Source organism: Notechis scutatus, chromosome 4 (assembly GCF_049901735.1).
Source record: "Notechis scutatus isolate UNSWTSFEM ecotype Mainland chromosome 4, rNotScu1.2, whole genome shotgun sequence".
Classification (NCBI taxonomy): Eukaryota; Metazoa; Chordata; class Lepidosauria; order Squamata; family Elapidae; genus Notechis; species Notechis scutatus.
Window position 1 is genome coordinate 21,358,551 of NC_142012.1, and position 22,951 is coordinate 21,381,501.

Here is a 22,951-nt window from a genome sequence, read left to right on the forward strand (position 1 = left end):
ATATCAAGCTACAATTGGCATTTCACCCTCATAACTCACATAAACGAAGTTATAAATCAGCAATATGATTTGTGTTACTGTCTTCTGGCATCTTAACCTCAGGGTTTTGCATAAACAAGTTAACTTGGACTCAGAGTTGGCAGCCTTGTAAAATCCTTAGCAAAATAATAAGATAGCCCATGTTGACTTCCAAACAGCAGAGTTGCTATGCCAACAGCAGCATGTCTTGCTTATATGTAGGCATTGCAGAGGCCTTTCCAAGGTTACCTTGGTCACACAAGTCCACTTTTTTTAAAAAAAAAGTGGCTCGAATGGGATACCATTTAACTGACCGTGGCATATAGGTCATGATCACAGAATTGTCATTCTCCAGGAGGGAGGAATTCTCAGTTACAGCAGTCATGTCCTTATATGGCTGGCCCTTTCCAAGCTTATCCTACAACATTAATGGACAACCTATTGGAGACTGAGGGCTCCACTTGCTAAGGGACACAGTGAGCAAAGCAACAATATACAGTAGACAGGGATTTAGAACAAGCAAAAAGTTCTGCTTGTGAAGGGCTGGTAGCTTTCTTTACATTTTATGAAATACACAGAATTTTTCAAAGGATTCTCACCTTAAAATGTCATAAAACCATTCTATTTTTTTGTCAACTGCAGCACTGAATGTTTTGTGTTAATTAGACACAATTGGGGGCAATAGAAAGGGAATTTGTGGATCCATAAGGTTTTCTGCACTCGGACTTGCATAGATAAGGCAAAATGTCAGACTATGCAACTAAATACGTTGCTTTAGTGCTATCAATTTCAGGAGGAAGACATGGAACATGAACTACAAGCTCTTTGAATAAGCAAGATTAACAATCATAATATTTATTTTTGCTCCTGTGTATAGAACTAGTTTTTCTCATATGGATGATTCATAGAACCCCGGGGTTTCTTAAGAACAGAACAGGGATCTGTGAAAGCTATCTTCTGTCTAGACCATTTTCTATCTCTGAATTTTCATCTCTTTATCAAGGAACCTGGAATTCTTTTTCATGAATTATGTGGACTAAACATTTTTTGAAAACCAATTATAGACCACAAATAGAGTTTTGTGTGAAGGGAAGATATTTTTAAGATATGAACTCAATGCATTCTGACCATTGTTTGCCACCTAATGCACATCACACCAATGATGCATAAAAATGAAGAAACATAAAGTCATAGCAAACTAGGTGGCCTGATCTCATCTTGTGTGTGTGTGTGTGTGTGTGTGTGTGTGTGTGTGTGTAAGAAATAGATTTTATTGGGTTGGTTACTTTTGGGACAAACTATGATCATTTAATAAAGTTAACATGGGAGATGTCATTTCAGTATAACCATGAATAATACCTCTATGTGCCATGCATATCTAACTCGTTCACAAAATTTATATCATGTGTGTGTGTGTGTGTGTGTGTATGTTTCTTATGTTTTCGCGGTTATTTATATGTATGATATTCAGCTTTGTTCGGGTATTTTCCCACGTCTTTATAGTTGTGCTTTTCAAGTTGTAGCGACGTTGTTGCAGCAGAATCTCATCTGCTATATCATCAGGCTCGTGTATTGGGTTCGTCTTCGTCATGTGTGTCAGGCTTTCGCAGCCGTTTCTGTTTTAAATTTGGTGCTAGCCTCGTGCTTCGTTAGAATGGTTTTTTCTTCATCCTGATTGGTTGGGAGTCTCAGTCTGTATTTATTGGTCTCGGAGTTTGCTGTGTTCTGCTTGATTGATGTTTCTAATATCTTCTGCCTGTTTTGTAGTTTTTTTGGTCTTGATTAGCTGGCAACATTGTGTTTCGTGTATTGGGGGCTTTCAGCATGGCTTGGCTTAGGGTGAATGCTGGCTATCATTTATTACGAAGCTAGGTTGCATCTGGGTGGCTGGCTGGGGTGTGTTTGGAAATACCCGAAAAAGCTGAATACTATACATACATACATACATACATACATACACACGCACACACGCACGCACGCACACACACACACACACGTTTTCAAATATATTATATATATATTATATACACACACACACACAAAATTTGTGTGTGTGCATATATACACACATTTGTGTGTGTGTGTGTGTGTGCGTATATATATATATATTTACACATATATATAAACAAATCAAAATAAATATATTAATATATATCTATATATGTATGTATATATAATTAAAATACATATATGTATTTTGATTTGTGTGTGTATGTATGTGTGTGTATATATGTATAATGTTTATATAATTATATAAATGACTTATGTGTATGAATTTTGTGAACTAATTAGATATGCATGGTACAAGATATAACAGAGGTGTGTGTTTATGTGTGTGTGTATGTATGTGTGCACATACACACACACACAATCAAAATACATATATATATATATATATATTTTACATATATAGATATATATATATTAAAAATTAAAATACCTAAAACATATATGAAAAAATATAAACCAGTATCTATAAGTAATCTACCATCATGACATGCCAAAGGGAACAAAAATGGTTTCAAACATGAACCTAACTTGAAATAAGGTTATTAGTTTTAGTTCTTTTATTTGAAGTTGTGTTGTTATTTGCATTTTCTGTTCATTGCTGGAAGAAGTCTTGTAAAATTTATTTTAAAGAAAACTAAAACCAACTTACATATTAGAAATGAATCAAAACAATGCTGAACAAAATAAGTGACAGGTGGCAGGTAAATTATAACGAAACATTTCTGAAGAACTGAAATAGTTATTAGACAAAATGTAAATATATGTAAACAAAGTCAGTACAATGTTCAAATGTGCCTTCTTCACCCAGAAATATATTAAAAAGCATGTGTTAATTAAGGATATCAGATTTAATCAAAGGACAGTTGTATACTAGGTTTTTAAGGCTTCAAATCAAGCACCCACTACATTGACTCCCAATAATGCAGTACAACCACTCAATATTTCTCAGTAAATATATTTTATTTATTTGTAGCCTGCCTTTTTATTTTTACAAATAACTATATATCCAACAGTTCTTCTTTCACTTTCTGCATGCCAACAACCCTATCAGGTGAGTTAGACTGAAAGAGAGTAACAGCCCAAAGTCACGCTATTTCTTCCAGTGAACCTGAACGACCAAAAACTCTGCATGGAGATATAGAAAGCATTACTCTATAGCAGCACTTTACTACTTCTTCATTTGTACTTCTTTTACGACTTCAGGGAGATTTATTCTACTACACTTGGGAGAAAGTAGAAGAGAATGTATCAGCTAGTCCAACATTATGGATAACTTGCTTCTTGCATATCATGATTTAGATCCCAGCCATTACAAATAAAACAAAAGATAAGGTAATGCAAACATCATACATTATGTCCAATGATAACTTAGCCTTAATTAAATATTTTGTTTGTACTCTTTTCATTCTTCCTTCTTACGACACTTATTGGATTTTTAAATCCTGATCTTCTTCTTTTTGGCAACAGGCCCTCTTGTTTTACAGACAATCTGTCTCTTTTTCAAATATGCCAGCAATGACTTAGAATAATAGAGTTGGAAGGGACCTTGGAGGTCTTCTAGTCCAAGCCCCTGCTCCATCAGGAAACCCTATACGGTTTCAGACAAATGGTTGCCCAATCTCTTCTTTAAAAAGTCAAGTTTTGGAGCATTCATAACTTCTGGAGGCAAATTGTTCCACTGATTAACTATTCTAACTATCAGGAAATTTCTCCTTAGTTTTAGGTTGCTTCTCTCCTTGATTAGTTTTCCATTGCTTTTTGTTCTATTTTCAGGTGCTTAGGAGAATAGGTTGACCCCCTCTTCTTTTGGCAACCCATTAGATATTGGAACAGTATTATCATGTCACACTGACCTACTTTTCATTAAACTCAACGTACACGCTCCTGTTGATAGCCAAAATCATGCCCCATCAAACAGCACGCATTGTAGAACATAAGTTATGAGTAGACAGAGGAATGAGGGCCAGAAAAGATTATATAAATATGCTAATGCAAAGTAGCTATCAGAATCCCCTTGACATAGACAAGTAGCAGCAGCATAATAGTAGAAATAATTAAGAAGATATTGTTTTTTTAACCATTAAAATAGTATTAGATATCTAACATTTTAAAAAAATCTATGTTTACAAACAAGGAATCCTTTGTTTCCTAACTAATTTAAAAATTGCTATAGCAATAGCACAATTTAAGTATCTAGTTAGGCTGCATAATTAAACAAAAATTGTACAGTAGTTCAACAATATCTTAGGTCCTTTCATTTACTATTCATCCAAACCAGGAAAACCCTCTGTGAGGGACATGGGTGGTTCTTAAATATGATAAATAAATAAATAACCTGGGTAAGATATCACCAGTATGTTGATGATACCCCAATTATATATCTCCATTCCTACACTGGAGAATTAAGTAATGCTGTAGAAGTCATATCCAATGTCAACAGCTCTTGATTGAGCAGCTTTGCGTTTTGGGGATTGCCAGTTGCAGGCCTATGCTTATTTTTCAGAAATCCCTCAAGACCTAGCTATGGCATCAGGCCTGGGGCCCTGAGGGATCTGGTGAAATCTTGAAGTGGCTCCCTTGTTGATCTAATTTCTTGTGTGTGTGTTTGTGTGCGTGGGCACACGTGCACGTGTGTTACTTTTTAAAAGTGACTGTTTTTGACTTCTTTATCATTTTATATCTTTTTGATATACACCATGCTGACTGAGATAAGCGGCCATATGAATTAGTAATAAATAAAACAATTACACAAGCAAGCTCTAACATTAGGACTCCAGCTGAAGTAGCATTCTGCAGATGCTAATGATTTTTAAATTACTTTTACGCAGAAAAGAAGCCTCTTCATTTTTGAAGGATGCTCCAACTATAAGTTTTGTTTAGCTGCAGCATTAAATGATAATATTTCTATTACAGAAAGGCAGATGCAAAAGGCATTCCTATTGCTGAAAATTCTGAGAGTTGAAATCCCTGAGCTGGTGAAGGTTCATCCTTGAAGATGTGGCCTCATTAAATGATTATACAGACATTATAAACTCTGAAATGGACATCTTGTGTTTTAGGTTTAATTAAAGATCCCAAGCCTGAATAAAGCAACTTTTCAAGCTGCAGCCCTCTGAATATTCTATACTATAATTCTCAGTACCCACAGACTCAATAATAAAATATCTGGAGAAATCTGGATTAATGTCCATTATCAAACCAGAAAACAAGTCATAAACCAAGCCAGTGATTTCCATCACTAAAAGCTAAAACAACTAAAAAAACAACTAAAAAAGCATAATGCACACAGAGTTTTCACAATAGGCTCAGATACTATCCATTAAGTAACACTTAATTTTCACTATTTCAAAGACAAAGAAGTGCAGAATTTCTTGTTCATAGATTTAAGAAAACATGAAACTCAGATTGAAAGTATTGGTAAAAAGAATAGAGGCCTCTAGAGTGGGTTACATAAGACAGATATAACAACTGTACCCTCAAATTGCTATTCAAGATAGTGCCTTGCTCAGGACAAAGTGCAAAATGAAACACAATGATGACAACTTATTCTATCCTCTGAATCCATGTTATGTTATGTAAGTATGTCTCTTTTATGTGGTCTAGCAATAGCACTCAGACAGACTACAGATACATATTTAATGCTAAAAAGTAAGCCTGCTCAACTTCTAGCTAATTGTCAATTCTAGACTCAGGAAGAACAGTAAAAGGTCTTCTTCAGCTGATTTTTGCGACTGGGTTGGAAGTTCTAGAGATGAAGATAAAGGCAAATTCATGGTACAGTGTACTCAAAATGATATAGCAAATTACAATGCAGGTAGTCCTTACCTCACAACAGTTCATTTAGTGACCAAAGTTACTGAAAATGTGACTTATGGCTATTTTTCACAGTTACAAACTTTTCAGCTTCCCCGTGATCATGCGATCCAAATCCAGATTGCTTGGCAATTGGTTCATACTTATGACTGTTGATGTGTCCTAAAGTCATATGATCCCCTTTTGAGACCTTCTGACAAACAACATAAATGGGGAAGGCAAATTAACTTAACCAATGGGTTACTAACGTAACAATTGCAGTGATTCGCTTAACTGTGGCACAAAAGGTTGCAAAATGGGGCAAAATTCATTTAACAACTATCTTGCTTAGCAACAGAAATTTTAGGCTCAATTGTGGTCCAAGTTGAGGACTACCTACCGTGTTTCCGCAAAAATAAGACCCGGTCTTGCTTTAGATTCACTTAGCAAATGGGTTACTAACTTATCCACTGCAGTGATTCACTTAACAACGGTGGCAAGAAAGATCATAAAGTGGGGCAAAACTCACCTAACAACAGAAATATTGGGCTTTTGCCTCAAGTTGTCTTTTATGCTGTTTGTGGACAAGTTTAGATGGTACTCACATTCAATTCCTACTCATCGTTACAGCCTCAATATCAAGCTGAAGCATTTTGTGAAATAACGTTCAGTTTAATGGAAATCCTTTCAAAAAAGTGGAAGTCTCAGAAGTCTCTGAAACAGAAACAAACCAAAGACACGCCTTCAAATCGTAACTCATTCAACCACATAAGATACCCGTGCCTGGGAAGGTCTGCCTTGAAGTGGCATCCGCTGTTGCTGTTTTTAGCTGTGGCTTCCTCCATCTGTCTTTATGAGGCTTCTCGAAGGATGCAAAAGAGAAAAAATATATAGGTAATCCTTGACTTACCACCACAATTGAGCCCAAGATTTCTTTTGCAAAGGAAGATAGTTATTAAAATGAATTCCGCCTCATTTTACAACCTCTCTTGCCACTGTTAAGTGAATCGCTGCAGTTGTTAAGTTAGTAACGCGGTTATTAAGTGAATCTGGCTTTGCTTGTCAGAAGGTCGCAAAAGGATCACATGACCTCTGGACACTGTGACCGTCATAAATATGAGCCAGTTGACAAGCGGCTGAATTTTGATCATGTGACCATGGGGATGCTGCAATGGTCATAAGCATGAAAAATGTAAGTCCTTTTTTTTTCAGTGCAGTTGTAACTTGAAAACGGTCATTAAATAAACTATTGTAAGTCAACCATTACCATTCAACATGATTCATAAGAAATATCTACCTCAGCTTTAAAGTTTATTCTGCCATATTTGTACAATTCAGGCTAAAATAAAGACAAAAATCCTATTAAAAGTGCATTCCCAACCTAATACTTAACTTTTAGTGAGTGATCAAAATACTTCTACATGTTAATGGGTGGATGGGCACAAAAGTCAGGAACCTCCAATTCTCATTATTTTTAATTAAACCTGCTAAAGGATACTTTGACAATAAGTACATTTAACCAAATGTACATTTTGCTCACAGTATGAGAACAATTTAAATAATATACAGTAGAAATGGAAAGAAGACTGCCCAAAAGCTGCCACAAAAGTCCTTAAGTGGGAATTATTTACAGGTCTGCCTCCTCTTTCCTCCATGAAGCTAAGTACCTTAATAAAGAAACAGAGAATGTCTTGTCTTTACATGTGATAACTAGTTTCTTTTTTGCACACATCATGCAATAAAGGAAGTGGGCAAAGCTGTATGATATTGGTGCCTAGAAATACTTCTAACAGCAGAGGGGGGGGGGAGAGATCAAGTACCTTTCTGCAAAACTTTGCCACTATGAACAGGTCAGCTGCTCACAAAAGAGTTATGGCCTTTCCTAAAATCCTAGTACCGATGATTCTGTACTAATTGGAAGCATAAAAAATAGAGAACAGGGCAGAACAAAGTGAACTGGGTAGAAAGGCCTGAACAGAAGTATCTGCAAGGTTTTTTTTTCCCAAATACTTTTAAAAACTTTCTTACACAGAAAATAGCAGTACTTGGCAGCGAGAGTCATGGTTCATCAGGGAACCAAAGGCGAAGAAGCAGGTGAGAGATAAGAAAAACAGCCAAGCAGGAATACTTATTTAAAATATCCCTCATTAAGAAGAGGGTATATTCCAGCCATTATCAAACAGTTTGTCCCATCTTAAGGCAAATCATCCCCAAATGATGGTAGAAATAAATCTGCAAAAATCATATAATTATCTCACTTCCATTATCTTGTGGAATCCAGAGACTTTCCCAGATTGTCCAATAATCCTCTAATAAGTATAGTGTTTATTTTAAGTAATATAAACTTTTGATTCTTGGTAAGAGACAACCAAGAAAACAGTATGTATGCAGTTCCTATTGCTATGCTGATACTGGTAGATCCAAATCCAACTTGTCAAAAACAATATATTTACCTCCATCTCAGAATAGTAATTAGTTCAATACAGTTTTCTCTTCTCTCTTACTCATGAGTCAGTACATTCCAGATTTAAGACTAGTCAACTGATTTCAAACTGATGATTAAAACTCTTCCCATTTAATGCAAAAGGATTTCAATATTTGGCTCAATTGTACTATTAATTAAGCTCTTTCTTCCTTTAACCAACATTCCATCTTCTTGCCCAATCAAGAGCACAATGGTTGTGGCCATACACCATGCTAAAGCAAAAGCTACCATACCCTACATCATTTGCTGTTTTAACTGAAGTTTTAGAATTACTATCTATATGCTATTAAAACCCCCATGTCTGTAAACTGTTCACTGGGTGAAATAATGCATCATAGGGCAATAATTTTGAACCAAAACATCTCAATTGGGCTAATGCATTTAAAATCTGGCACCCATGACTTCCATGGGATTAAAATTTGGCAAATTCATGGTTGCTTCAGTGCTGATGTATTGCTGCACTGCCAACCGAAGAATCAGACCAGTCCCACCAGTGGTGGAATTAAAAAATTCTTACTACTGGTTCTGTGGGCATGCACGGAGTGTTCTAAAACAGGCAATTTTAAGCTTGAACACTTAGCTTACCATCTCAGTACTGGTGAGTAAAACAGCTGAGGCATGGCAATCCACTCTGCTGTGCCTGTCAGCTGAGCTACAAACAAAGGAAATATAGGATAGGAAAGGGCAGGGGCAGGCAACTGCTGACCAGCGCTACCGGATCACTAGAACTGGTGTGAACCAGCAGCATACCACCATTGGGTCCCACTGTAGCCCTCTGGAGGCCAACAGATTAGTCACACCATCACCTGCCAGAAGTTAGCACAATCAAGCCTGCCGGGAATTCCTTCTACTCTCTATTTTTTTGCTCTTGGTCTTTCTGTTTCTGGTTGTTGTTTTTTTTTTTTTTTTGGGGAGGAGAAGTATCTGAAACAATGACTCAACAGTCATGTCAACCTATTTCGGCAGCTGCCATTTGGGGTCTACAGAAATTGCCAATTATAATCAAGTGTAGTCCTACAATTCCAGATTTGGTTCTGTAAAGGTGAGATGGTGTTTACTCTGAATTTATGGGATATAATAAGCCTAAGTCTGATTTCAAGAATCAGATATGTACGGAGTAAAATAGAGTCCATGCTATTTAAACAGATTTTTGATTTAGCTTCACTTGAGAATGCACCAAGGATTAGTCTAGATTAAAAAAATGGTTGGTTGTGTTTAGTTTAATTTTTTTTCTTTTTAGTGGTGTTTGTCCAGTTTTTACTTTGTGGAAGAGCACCTCATTTCGTTGCACCCGCTTGCGAGTATAATGACAAATAAATTCTTATGTCTTATGTCTTAAAAAAATGAAATTAGTATTCCTCAAAAAATCACTAGGTATTTCACAAGAAATGATAAATTGTTATCTGTCAGTTATCAGAAACAACACTGTTATTTCTCTGCAACCCCAAAATGGTTTGGAGTACTAATTCAGAATCTAAATGGTAAATGAAAAAACTCTGAAAAGACTAATAATATGAGTGGGACTGACATTCTCTCTGTAGCATTTACACATTACAGTACTCCATAGTACAACAATATAGAAAGAGCTTCTAAATGTTGAGTGAAAAAAAAATACACAACATTCTCAGATCTATAATTTCATTCAAAATGAGTACAACTAGTTTAAAAGGCAATTTGAACTGAACATTTAACAGTTATACTACTTTGTATTCTTATTGTGATACAAAGTGTCTTCACACAGTGTTTCTAGATCAAGGCTAGCAAAAGGTTCTCTTAGCTACCCACACTCCAGATTCAATACTGCAATGAGCCATGATATGTTTAAACATAGTTTGCAGAATAAACTGAAGCTGGCTGCATTCACACAATGCACATAGCCATAAACTATGGTGAACAAACTACATTGGTTCAATTCACTGCATGTGCTAAATCCAAACTATAGATTAGCATAATACAGAAAGCTAATCAAAGATTAAGCTGCCACTTTTAACATACCATGCATAGAAATTCCTCTCTCTACATAAAGGATTTGTGCATCTACCCAGAAGGTTCATAAAGATGAATAAGCTGTTAACAGACTTTAATACATAATAAACTATGTGCTACGATAAAGTTGTTTAAAGTGAAGATTTTTTTTGTCCCATAAAAGCCATGCATATGGGCCACATATTCCAGAATACTGTAAGTTAAATTATGGTGCTAATGATGATAAGTCCTCCTCCTCCTCTTTGATAGAGGGGAAAGTTTGCTTTTATCCTCAATTATTCTGAAAGTACTTTTTGTAATTACCCAGGTTTATAAGAAAAACACAGCATGCCACTTTGACAAGCATGATCACAGGCAAATAACATTTCTTTTACTCCTGAGAAAAGCAACGGAGTTTTTTTTTTTTTAATTAGCATGCAAAAGCTTATATTAAAGATAACCAACATGTCCTTGCTTACTGTAGGATCTCAATATTTTGTACCATGCATGAAATCTCAATTCTGTCTAATTATTGCATAGTGGTTTGGTTTCAATTAGTTAAGTCATAAAGATATCCCTTATTTGGACAACTTTGCTCCAAATGTCCCATTTTTGGAATTGAACCAAATGCAACATTCATCTTGTACTTAGATATGCATAGGTAGGTATTAATATTCTGGAGGGGGGAAAAAGTCAGTCCCCCAAAGAATGCCAGGATTGTGGAGAATCCCATAGCATTTTACCATAGCTAACATTGGGCAACAGCAGAGTGTCATTTACTGCACTGCCTCAATCTTATTGTGACAGACAGTGTAGGAGTTAATCTGAAGAAGATAAAAGGCAAAAAAGTATTAAGGATATTTATATTTTCTTTAAAAATGTGTATTAGAGGACAAGAGTTATCTCAGCAGACACTTAACAAATTACGGACTCACTATATCTGCCACAGGAGGAAAAAAATGCTTGCAAAGTAAGGATACATAAGTTCCTGTTAATGTTGGATGAATAAATTGTAGTTACCTTTTAAATAGGCTTTATAAACTGAGAAATGATATATCAAAATCACCTTTTAAATGACAAGTTCATTTGGTCTAATTGAGAAAATAAACATGAAGATTCCAGCAAGTTAATTATCTCAATTCGAATGCAATCTAATCCTACACATGTTTACTAAGGATGCCTTACTGAATTAACAGTGGGGGGGTTTTTTGCCCCCAGATAGGTATATATTAGAACTTCTCCTTAGAATTTCAACGTTGCTGCTTTAATGAACAGAAAGTGATGGCCACAAGCATAGCACATTTAGGCATAGCTAAATTAAATAGCTAATTCAATTTTTTTTAAAAAAATCTGCCAGGGAATGCCTATTGAATTTCCTCCTAAAACAGCAGGGGATCTTCCGCAACACTTAAGATAACTCTCCATTTTCAAATCCCAGGGTTTCTAGATTTTGATAAGATGAAAAGATGTAACGTTCATACAATGCTCTGATTCAGACCTTTGAAAATGGAAGGCTTAGTTGATATTAAGGATCAGAAAGCAGGCAGTTTTAGCTCAATGGGTTTGCTCAGTTTAAATACAGGTTCTGACACTATCTCTTTAATATTTATTCAGCCCGCTCCACTGAGCTTAAGGGAACTATGTTTTCCCTAAATAAATAGGCTTTGTTTTTGTTTTGTTTTTAAAAAATAGAGCTTTAAAGGACAAATTCTTTTTCTTTGGAATGCTGGCAAAATCATACATTAGGATTAAGATGTAGGAGAACCAATAATATTATATCAATATTCACATCACCTCAGATAAACACCTTCTAGCTGGCCATTATTATTCTTGAGGTTTGCAAACTCCATTGATTCCAATCCTTTTTAGGAAAATGGGAGCAAATACATTCTAAAAGAATTTCAATCGTTGCACAATAAGCCACAGCATGATTAACCCATCACAACAATGCCTAACATTATATTACAAAGCAGTGTTTCCAAGATAGGGTAGGTGGATTAATTCAAGAAACCAAGCCTTCCTTCTTCACCCTGCTCACCATACAGGTGTTAAAACTTTTCTCAGTCATGGTGGTTGAAGAATGCTGACCTAGAGTTCATATTTGGAAGATGTTCAGATTGGGGAGCTATACTAAGTGAAACAAGTCACATTTTGTTTAAATGAGATCTGTGAACCCAGCTAACACAATCCAGTAATATGCATATTCCTTTGACATGTTTAACTGTTTTCACCATGCAGGCATATTCTCTACCTGACCAAAAGCAACAAGAAATGTTGGTATTTGTTTCACTGGGGAATAGACAACCCACTTGGTACAATTCCTAAGTTCTCACAATTTTAAAATAAATTTAAAATGAAATAACAAGGCTAGAATCCTAAGTATACTGAAGAGAAAATGTCCCTTGAGTTAAGTTAAACTCCTGGTGACTGCATGGCCACATCCAGTTAAATTTTCTGACAACATGAACATAGCTTACCATTACCTACTTCTACTGTTGATTTTTTTGCCCCTTCATTCCTTCTGTTTTGATTTCCTAGTCTAACAAACTTGATTACTGCCATAGAATCTTCTGGTAATCTCCCATCTTACCCTACTGAAATAAGCTAAAGTTAAGGAGGTACCTTAAGAGAATTTAAAAGTCCATCCAATCCATTCTGGGAGCTGTATATGTATTTAGGGTATGGAAAAGACAGATACAAAGTAAAAAACTATGTGGGAAACAGTGTATCACTTTTAATTCTGTTTCCTTTGCTGGAGGACCAGTGCATTTCCGTTTATCTCTTAAACTGCAGCAGCCATGGATGAAAAATGCAGATTTTTTTCATCCAGAACAGGATGGATCTAGCTAGTGATAAGATGGTACCACTCTATGATTTCTTTTTTTGCCACTGCAGCATAAGCTTGCCTGTTACCATATCAGCATTTCCTGGTTGGTGGGGGGAGGGGGGGGAAGAAAAACCTAAAAAGGAAGGAGGGAGGGAAGGAAGGGAGCTGTATTTGCGCAGGTAAATTCTTGTACTTCTGCAAATCACACAATGGGCAGAAAAAGAGTAGGCAACAGAGGGGGAACCAGTTCCCCCACTCATGTTCCCTTCTTCCTCCCACTCCAGGCACCTTCCCTCCATGACTTTCCAGGCACTACCTCCAGCTTGTCATACATATCAAGCAACACGTTAATGGCAGGGAAGTAGTGGGGGGGGGAGAGAAGCAGATATGTTGGGAGGAGATCCGACTGTCGAATCCTAGCTACACACACACACACACACACACACACCACAGAGGCCTATTTGCACAGGCAGCGAACCCAAATAGACTTCTCGAAGTGCTCCGCGTTCAAGAGAACGACCCACCCCAAAAGTGGGCGGGGAGAAGATGGAAATGCCCCGAGGACCTGGGAGGGGGAGCGAGGAATAGGAAGGGAGTTTTGGTGCGAATTCCCTCCTCCCCTTCCTCCTCCTCCGGATCTTCCAGGCGCAAAGAAAGCAACGGAGGGTTTTCCTCCTCTCCCCCGCCTCCCCCACCCCATCCCGCGCAACCATGCCGAGGCTGGTAAATTGCTGCAACGCGAGAAAAGCACAGTGTGTATGTGCGTGCGAGTGTGAACGTGTGCTTCAAGCCTTCGGCACACCACAAGCCCAGAAAAGGAGGGGGCCTTCCAGAAGCTGCAACCCCCTCCCCCGAGGAGGCGCAGCTTGCCGATCGAGCCCCAGCAACGTCCCTGAGGTGTTCCCTCTGCACCTAAAGCCGTTCTCCCGCCTACGCCGGTAGTGCAGCGCGCCCCATCTATTGGTCATTCCCCCTTCTTCCTCCTCCTCCTCCCCCCCGATGGAGTCCTAACCAGTCACCCACTTCCTATTTCGAACAGACCTCCTCCTTTCTTCTTTCTCCCTCGCGCTCTCTTCCCCCTCCCTCCCCCATACGCCTTACTCATTTTGCAACCGCAGCCACAGTAAATAAACACACCGCCCGGACTATGTCAGCCTCTTACACACACGCACACACACACACACACTTCCTCCCCGTCGCCGACTCCCCCCCAGTTATAGCGCAAAGGAGGAAAGGGAGATCGGGAACGAGTCTGCCCGTCTAGCAGGCGGCCAAAAGCGGCTCTGGCCCTCCCCTCCACCCCGGCTCCTTCCCGAGGCCGGCTGGGCGTCCACGGGCGCCGAGCTCACCTCTTACCTTTCACCGCCCTGTCCGTCGTGGATATCTTCGGATCGAGCGCCTTGTGTTCAGACATTTCCAGCAACCTGGGAGAGGAGAAGAGGAAGGTGGCGGAGGCTCGCTTCTCTTCTCCCTCGCCAGACACAAAAGCTCGCGAAGGCGGCGGCGGCGGCTGCTGCAGCAGAGAACAACGGGCAAGCAATCGGCGCCTCGCCCCGACTTCAGCACCGGTTCAACTTTCACGCCTTGCCGCCGCCGCTGCTGCTGCTGCTGCTGCTGCTCTCGCCGCGTCTAACCTTGCCTCCTCCTCCTCCTCCTCCTCCTTCTTCTTGGCTCGGCTTTCTCCTGCTTTCGCTGCCGCCGCCGCCACCACCGCTCCTCCTCCGGATTTTTTTTTTTTTTAACTCCCTTGCCCCCTCGAGATGTCAATCACGCCTCGCTCGCTCGCTCTTCTTAGAAATGCGGGCCGAGGAGAGTAATTGCAACCAAGGGAAAGCGAGAGCGGAGAGCGGGAGGTTAAGCAGGCTGCAGGAACGGGAAGGGAAAACGCATATGTCCAACAACAGCATAGAGGAGACGAGCTGCCGCTGCCGCCACTGTACAAGCTCCGGGCTGCGCCCTGCCCTCCGCCGCCGCCGCCGCCGCCTCCTCTTCGGCGTCGTCTCCCTCTTTCGCTGCCGCCACCCCTTTCGCAGGGTCTCTCCTTTCACTCACGCAACCCCAGCCACTAGAGCGCCGCTCAGTCCGTGGCGCACCCTATCCTCGCCTGCCTAAGCTTGCCGCCCGCCCGCCTTGCCACAGGCGCTAGCTCCGCCACGATTGGCCGGAGCCCGACGTGCCAATCACTGTCAAAAGAAGCCCGCCCCCTTCGAGCGCCTCTGCCCTTCTTCCCAGGTGTTCGCTTGCCACCGGGCGTAGCACTGCCGCTCGTCCACCTTTTTGGAACGGGCGGGCGCGGCGAGGAGGGGAAGGGAGGGGAGGGCTCCTGCTGGCGGGAGAAGCCAGACCCAAGCGCCCCACCAATGGCAAGGGAGGTGGGAGAGCGGCTGGTACCAGCCGGAGGCAGGGAGGGGGTGGCATCCTCCATGGAAGGTTTGGTTGAGCGGCAGCCGAGGGAGCGAGGCACCCTTTTTGCGCTACGCCCCCGGCGGAGGGGACGAGAAGGGCGGGAGGAGGCAAGGAGGCGGCAGCTCGCAGTTGTTCGGGCTCCCGAGAGAGGCGCCTCTCTGCGGAGCGAGGTTAGCCAGGTCTTTGCTGAGAAACATCCCTTGGCGCCTCATATTCCCCCCGCCTCCCCGTCCCTCAGCTGGCTCCAAGGCCGCTGCAGTCGCCGAGAGAAAGCTGTGACAGTACTGTATAGCTAGAATGTGCGTATCCTTAGCGAGGGGGGCGGTCTCGAGTCACCTGTCAGTCACTGTTCACCGCTTTGCTTGAGAAAGGGGGAGGGGGAGGAAGCATCGGGGTGAGAATCGCGCCTGCGTGTCCTTTGTAGCCGTTCCAGACACGTCTCTCCACGCGGTGTTGCGGCCAACCTGAGCGAAGGAGAGACCGAGGCTGGAGGGACAGGTTGGCAGGCTTCCTTCGGGGCTGGAGGACTTCCTGCAATCTCGCGCTCGGCCGCCTGTGCCTTGGTTCTCCCGCCCAGCGCCACCTTTGCCTTTGCTCTTCTGGAAAAGGCGGGCAGAGCCGCTTTAGCTCTTGAGGATGAAAGAGCGGGCGGTTATTGTTGTTGTGGAGGGGTTTTTTCTTTTTTTCTTTTCCTCTTCTCTCTCTCTTTTTTTCGTCTTCTTTTTTTCTCCTCCCCCGGCTCTTTTGTAATAATAATTGCGAAGCTTGATCGATGGGTGTTCTGTCAGGAGAGCTTCCCCTTCTGCCAGCGTCAAAGACCACGTGCTCGCAGTGACGCCAACAATGTCTTTTAAGCTGGGATTTTAGACTCGGTGCACACGCACGGCTGGGTGAATTTTGTTTTAAAGGAGACTCCGTTTGAATCCCAGCGTCTGTTCCAGCCAGGTTTATTTTAGAACCGCGCTTCGGGGAAAGCGCCAAGTTTTTCACACGTGAAGCACATCCTGAAGGTGGCCCTCATCCCCCGAAGCGATTGCCCCACTCTTGACTCAGCAGAAAGCTAGCCTAGTTCCGATTCTGCCTCTTATTTCCCCTGTTCTGACCGTCGCCGGTCCCCTGCCTTCTCAACTAGGACAGGTAATGGTTGGTAAAGATAACAAATTTTACACTGATGAAAGTGCCTCTAAATTGGTATCAAAATAAAGGGGCAAGCAACATCGGTAAAAGAGATCCAGTTTATGTATTGGTTAAGGTACTAGCTAGAGACTTGAGTTCTAGTTCTGTCTTAGGCCCAAAGCCAATTGGGTGACCTTGGGCTAGTTTCTCCAGGGAGGAGGTTAATGGCATGTCTGAAAACCCTTGCCAAGAAAACTACAGGGATTTGTCCAAGCACTTGCCGGGAGTCAAGGGAAAAGAAAATACCACAAAATATGAATAGAAGCAAACTTTGTTTGATTTCCTATATAAGGAAAAAATCAACCAAGGGCCATTGCAGAATCAAACACATTTCCATGTTTTTCTAAATCAGAAAAATAATGAACAAAAATGCATTCTAATAAAAGTTTAGATGTTTCATTATGGCTTCTCTTTTACACAGTATGTATGTATCTTGGTTTTGTTATTTTCTTTCTTGCCTTGGGGTCCCTGCAGTTTTGGGGGGAAGATTTTCAGAAATGGTTTATTATTGCCTTCTACCTAGTGAAGAGGTTGAATGATTGGCCTAAGGTCACCTACCTGGTTTCATGCGTAAAGTAGGACTGGTACTCATGGTCTCCTAGTTTCTAGCTTGGTGCCTTAATCATTAAACCAAACTGGCCTTCATACATCATATTTATGATCACTTAAATAATTAAAGACTGTATTTCATGGCTCCTTCATAATGCAAAATTTGCAACATCAAATATCAGAGAACAAATGTAAAACACTGCAGTGCAAATCATGGTTCCAGGTCACAATTTACTGTGGATTCTCTGGATTTCTTCAGGGTCTTCCTCTAACTTCCAAACACATAATATATCTGAGCTCATAAATTGATCACTTTTGAATTATGGATCTTCAACTTAAAGACATTACCATGACCCCAAAACAAGAAACTGAGTTATTTTTTTTAAATCCAATGTATTTTTATAGGTCATTCTCCCCTCTCCCATGTTCATCAGTTTGTACAGCACATCTGTACAGGTGGATTATTAATAATAAAATATGTACTTTTTAGTTTTTAGATCCATGTCAGAAACCAGCATATAGGGTCTAGATTTGAGTAGATACTTTCCTCCCAGCAGCTACAAAATGCTCTTAAATTTATTAGATCTGACCACTATTTTCTTAGGAAATGCTATATTATCTTGTGTGAGCTGCATTGTTACAATCATTTATTTATCCATTCATTCAGTTTGTATAGCTAGCCATCTCACGTGTTTCTAGACAAGTCATAGTTGTTAAAATACCAACAACATAAAGTTAAAAATAAAAGCACATAAAAATAATTTAAAATCTGTATTCAAATCACAGCACATAATCCACCAGTGTTAGAAATCATCCAGTTTAAGAATGTTGAACAGATTCTACACCGCAATCCGATCCCAAAGTCTGGTGGTAAAACCACGTTTTCAGCTCCTTCTGAAAGGCGAGCAAAGCCAGGTCTCTTAGGATAAGATAATCCATAATAGGGTGGGTGCTACAACAGAGATAGCTCTCTTTTTGTAACCCATTAGGTGGCACTCCCTAGTTCAGTAATGGCTAACCTTTTTGTGGCTGTGTGCTGAAAGTGTGCAAGTGCACGTGTGCATGTCTGCTCCCATAATGCAATGCACATGCGAACCCCGCCCCCTATGCATGCACACCCGCCTGTTCACAGCCCTGCGCATGCACGGCAGATACCCAACAATCAGCTGGCTGTCGGGAGGTGCACGCGCATGCGCAGTGAATCTGTTCTGGGTGACAGCTCACATGCCGACAGAAATGGCTCTGCATGCCACCTCTGGCACACCTGCCATAGGTTCGCCATCATGGTCCGAGTAGATTGGAAAGAGTATGCCTCTCCTGACATACCTAGTGGGATGGATATATGTAAATAGAGAGATAGTCTCTCAAATAATCTGATCACCTGGCATATAAGGCTTTATAAGTCATTAGCAACACTTCGAACTCAAAAGCATACTGGAAACCAATATATAATTGAAGACTGCACAATTATACATTGTCCATACTGCTGCATTTTGGATCAGCTGCATTTCCAGGGGCTTCTTAAGGGCCACATATAGAGCACATTGCAAAAATCCATTTGAGAAGTGACCCGGGCATAAGTGAATAATACTAGAGCACGGGTGTCAAACTTGCAGCATCACATTGCTGTCACATGACCAATCATGATGTTTTTTCCCCTTCGCAGAAGTGGGATGGCTGTGGGAAGCACATGACACATCCGGCCCAAGGGCCGCCAGTTTGACACTCCTGTACTAGAGCCTCCCAGTCTAAAAACAGGCACAACTGGTGTACAACATGAGGTTGTGAAACGGCCCTTCTGGCGATGACTGCCACCTGCTCTTTGAATAGGAATTGTGAGTCAAGGGCGATCACCAGATTGTGCATAAAGTCTGTTTGGGGCAGTGCCCATGTTATCCAGAACAAGAGATGGTAACTCTCTGGAATCAGATGTACTCAAAATCCAAAGTCATTCAGGCTTTCTGAAGTCCATTGTTCCAAATTTCCACAGTTTCCAGGCAATGAGACAAGCATCAACAGCATCACTTATTTTTCCAAAGACAGAAAAATAAAGCTGAGCATCAGTAGCATATGATGGTACTCGCTATGTAACAAAATATCAAAATAATACACAGTATTGTAACAAAAAAACAAAAAATGGCTTACTTTGCTAAACCATTTTATTTTTCCACTATATAAAGGTCATTTTAAGAGTTTAAAGTTCCTGCAACACAATGCTAGAGAATTACAGATGATGGTTTTTTTTATTAATGCAAAATATGCAATTAAAATATCTGTTGATCTTTTAACGTAGACCAAACATACTAACAGCCTTTGGAACTCTTAAATTATTGGAGCATACATGAAACAGTGGAGCTTAAACTACAACTCCAATATATAAACAACTGAACAGTTTTATTAAGATAGTGAAAAATTACAATAATTTAGGAATAAAAAGTTGGAATATCATTACCGGTAGTTTGTAATCTTGAGCTCTGAAGTACAAAATAATTGCTTCCAAATGACCTATTTCTTAATGCTTCTGATGTGTTAGTTAAACCGGAAGAGATTTTGGAATACTGACATTATGGAGCAAATGCTGTATTTGTTCCCAATATGAATACTGACAATTGGGCAAATGCTGTATTTGTTCCCAATATGAAGGTGAAGAACTGTCAGAACTTATTTGAATGTTATTTCTTTATTCTGTACTTAGCAACTCCATTGCTATGTAATGTAGTTTATAACAAGACACCACATGTTTGCAAAGAGTCATATCTTTCAGATAGGTGGCCATACTGTAAATTGAATAAGTAAATAAAGTTTTCCCCCCAAAAAATATAATGCTAATTTTGGAAAGAGCAAGATATACTTTAAAAATATCTAAGACTTAAACTGTTCTTGAAGGTAGATAACATTTCCTTCAAGTTGGCAGAATCTTGGCAGAAAGTGACATAAAATACTGCTTTCATTTCTTTTTAACTGAAGAACTGTATCAGGCACTAATAGATTAAGTTGGTTCCATGTACTCAGGCAAATTAATGAAAATAACGGATTAACTACAATTATTTCTGAAAGTTCATGTGTAACTCTGAAAAAAATCTTTTTCTCCAGTAGATTTAGCTCTCAATATAAGGAATAAATTCCCAGTTGGCCTTTTCTGAAAAAGGAATTTTCCTGCCAAACTTCCAGGATTTATTTTCCTATTATAGATGTATAAGACTTATGGAATAAGAAACAAGCAAACAAATAAAAATCCTAAGCAGAATTATTTGTGTGTAAAATTCATTTCAGGAAAATCTGATTTCTAGCACTGCATTCATTATATATAGCTGTCTATATCCAATTTGATAATGGCTCCATTTAGATGTCATGAAAAAAAAGTGCAAATCTGTAAACAGCCACCGTTAGGAGTCAAATCTTTTCACTACTGTGGCATCAAAATCTCTGCATTCATGATTGCATGATGACTCATTGCAGGCCAATGGATGTGATCGCTAATATGATGGTGATTTTGATGTGATTTCATTTTAGATAAAGACTGAATTCAGGAGGATCCATGCCTCAGATGCATGTTTTCCCCTCATAGTGGCAAACAGTTCCATAATTTTAATAATTCAGTTGGAAGTATAACATGATGGAAAAAATAGTTATGCCTATGACTGATGGTGATTTCATTGTGGATCTATCAAAATCATGTGAATGCAATAAAATCTCTGCCATGGAAGTTTTTCAACATGAAAACTACCAGATTATGATTGTTACATATCGCATCCATAATAAATCACTAAACCGTGATTTATTCTATGTCAAAGATTTCTATGAAAAACCAGCAAATCATAGAGGAAGCATGATTTGAACCAACAGTTGGGAACTCAGCCTAAAAAGCCAGGACAGCAGGTAAGAATCAATGGATTTGTCAAATCTGTTTCCTGTCCCATTTGAACTTTTTTTAATTTCAGATTTGAATGGGGTTTTTTTTATGTTGAGCAAATTTTAGGAAATTTAGAAGATCTGTATATTGGGAGAGTCAGAAGGAGGGGTGAGAAGGTTTCTGGAGATCCCTCATATCCACAGTGGTGCAGTGGTTAGAATGCAGTACTGCAGGCTACTTCTGTTGACTGTCAGCTGCCTGTAGTTTGGCAGTACAAATCTCACCAGACTCAAGGTTGACTCAGCCTTCCATCCATCCAAGATGGGTAAAATTAAGAATTCCTAACTACAGATGTTAAAGCAACTGGTCTGTAGTCATTCAATTCCTTGATGGAGGGCTTCTTTGGCACTGGAATGAGGTAGAGCATTTGAAGCAGGAAGGAACATAGCACATCTCTAGTGATCTATTGAAGATTCGGGTGATGATGCGGCCAATTGATCAGCACAGACTTTTAAGCAAGAAGGAGTTTTCTTGTCTGGCCCTGGTGCTTTTCCTGGCTTTTGTCTGTATATCTTGCACTTCTTTTTCTGTGATCACCAGAGGTTGTGAACCCAATGTATTAGGGCCAGTTGTAGGAGGCTGGGCTGTGTTTAAGATGTGGGTTGCTGTGTTTAAGATGTGAGAGGTAGGTGGCTGTAGTTTCTTTTCAAACCTGGTGTAAAACACATTCAGGTCATCTGCTAGTTGTTGATTTCCTTCTGCCTGGGAAAGAGGTTTGCTGAAGCCAGTGATGTTTTTAAGGGTTTTCCACATGTTTGCTGGTTCATTTGTTGAGAACTGATTCCTTAGCTTTTCAGAGTAGCTTCTTTTTGCTGCTCTGATCTCTCTTGTTAATATGTTTCTGGCCTGGTTGTATAGCATTCTGTCACCTTTTCTGTAGGCTTCCTCTTTAGAACGACGTAGCTGCTTAAGTTTAGCTGTGAACCAAGGTTTATTGTAGGTTTATATATTTGAAGGTTCCTTGTTGGTACACATATTTTGGGATTATATCTCCCATGATAATACTGCCAAGGTTGTGGACACCATGTTTCTTATCCTTTTTGAACTGAAAGGACCTTAACCCATAAATATTGTGAAGACAGCTACTTTCATTGTACATGCAAACATGTTTGCTCTAGCAGTTACTATAAGTGATAATAATATTTGCAACAGAAGAGAGTATCTGTAGCTCAGGATTGAACACATTTACTAGCACTGATGAAATTGCCTGACAACCAAACTCAGAGTGCACTCAGTGTTTTTAATTTGTTGATACTTTTATCTATTCTTAAAGATTTAAAATATACTATACCATTTTTCAATAAAAATGTGCAATCAGCCAGTCAGTAAACACTCAGCTCCATCCAGTCTCCCTGACTCTACCCTGAATTAAGGGATCACAGGATCGTAAAAAGGGAGTTTAAAGGATTAGAAAGTAGACATTTCAACTTTTACAGTTTTTGTTTGTAGGGGTGGGAGGGAAGTTTAAAAAGAGGATCAGACAGATGCAGGAAATTACACACCCTTTAGCTTCAGGTTGGTTCTTGGTAACATGTGAAAAAATATTTGAAAAATAATTATAAACATATAGGAGAATAAGCAGCGTTCCTGCAAAAGTAAATCTTGACTGACTAACCTTTTAGACTTTTTTTTTGAAGTTGTTAACAAACATGTACTGGACCTTGAAAAGCCTTTAGCAAAATTTCTTACTAAAATCTGCTGAGCAAACTAACAGATGAGACGAGGTGTCGGTCATGGATAGGGAAGTTGTTAAAGAACAAAGAACAGCAAAATAAGAATAAATGGGCAATGTTCATTTCAAAGTGGGATT

The 22,951-nt window shown here is 39.8% G+C and overlaps 1 protein-coding gene across 12 annotated transcripts in view; it reads right to left on the minus strand.

The window, feature by feature from the left end:
• Window positions 1-15,539, minus strand: part of PPP3CA (protein phosphatase 3 catalytic subunit alpha) — a 208,889-nt gene extending 193,350 nt beyond the window's left edge. For 7 of the 12 annotated variants that reach the window (XM_087962896.1, XM_087962898.1, XM_087962894.1 and 4 more), the window contains exon 1: window positions 14,454-15,234. In XM_087962896.1, the coding sequence (XP_087819022.1) occupies window positions 14,454-14,511 (58 nt within the window). In that variant the 5' untranslated portion in view covers window positions 14,512-15,234. Of the gene's footprint in view, window positions 1-14,446 lie in introns of all 12 variants that reach the window. The other 5 variants (XM_087962901.1, XM_087962902.1, XM_087962900.1 and 2 more) reach the window with 3 other exon arrangements.
• Window positions 15,540-22,951: the final 7,412 nt, after the last annotated feature.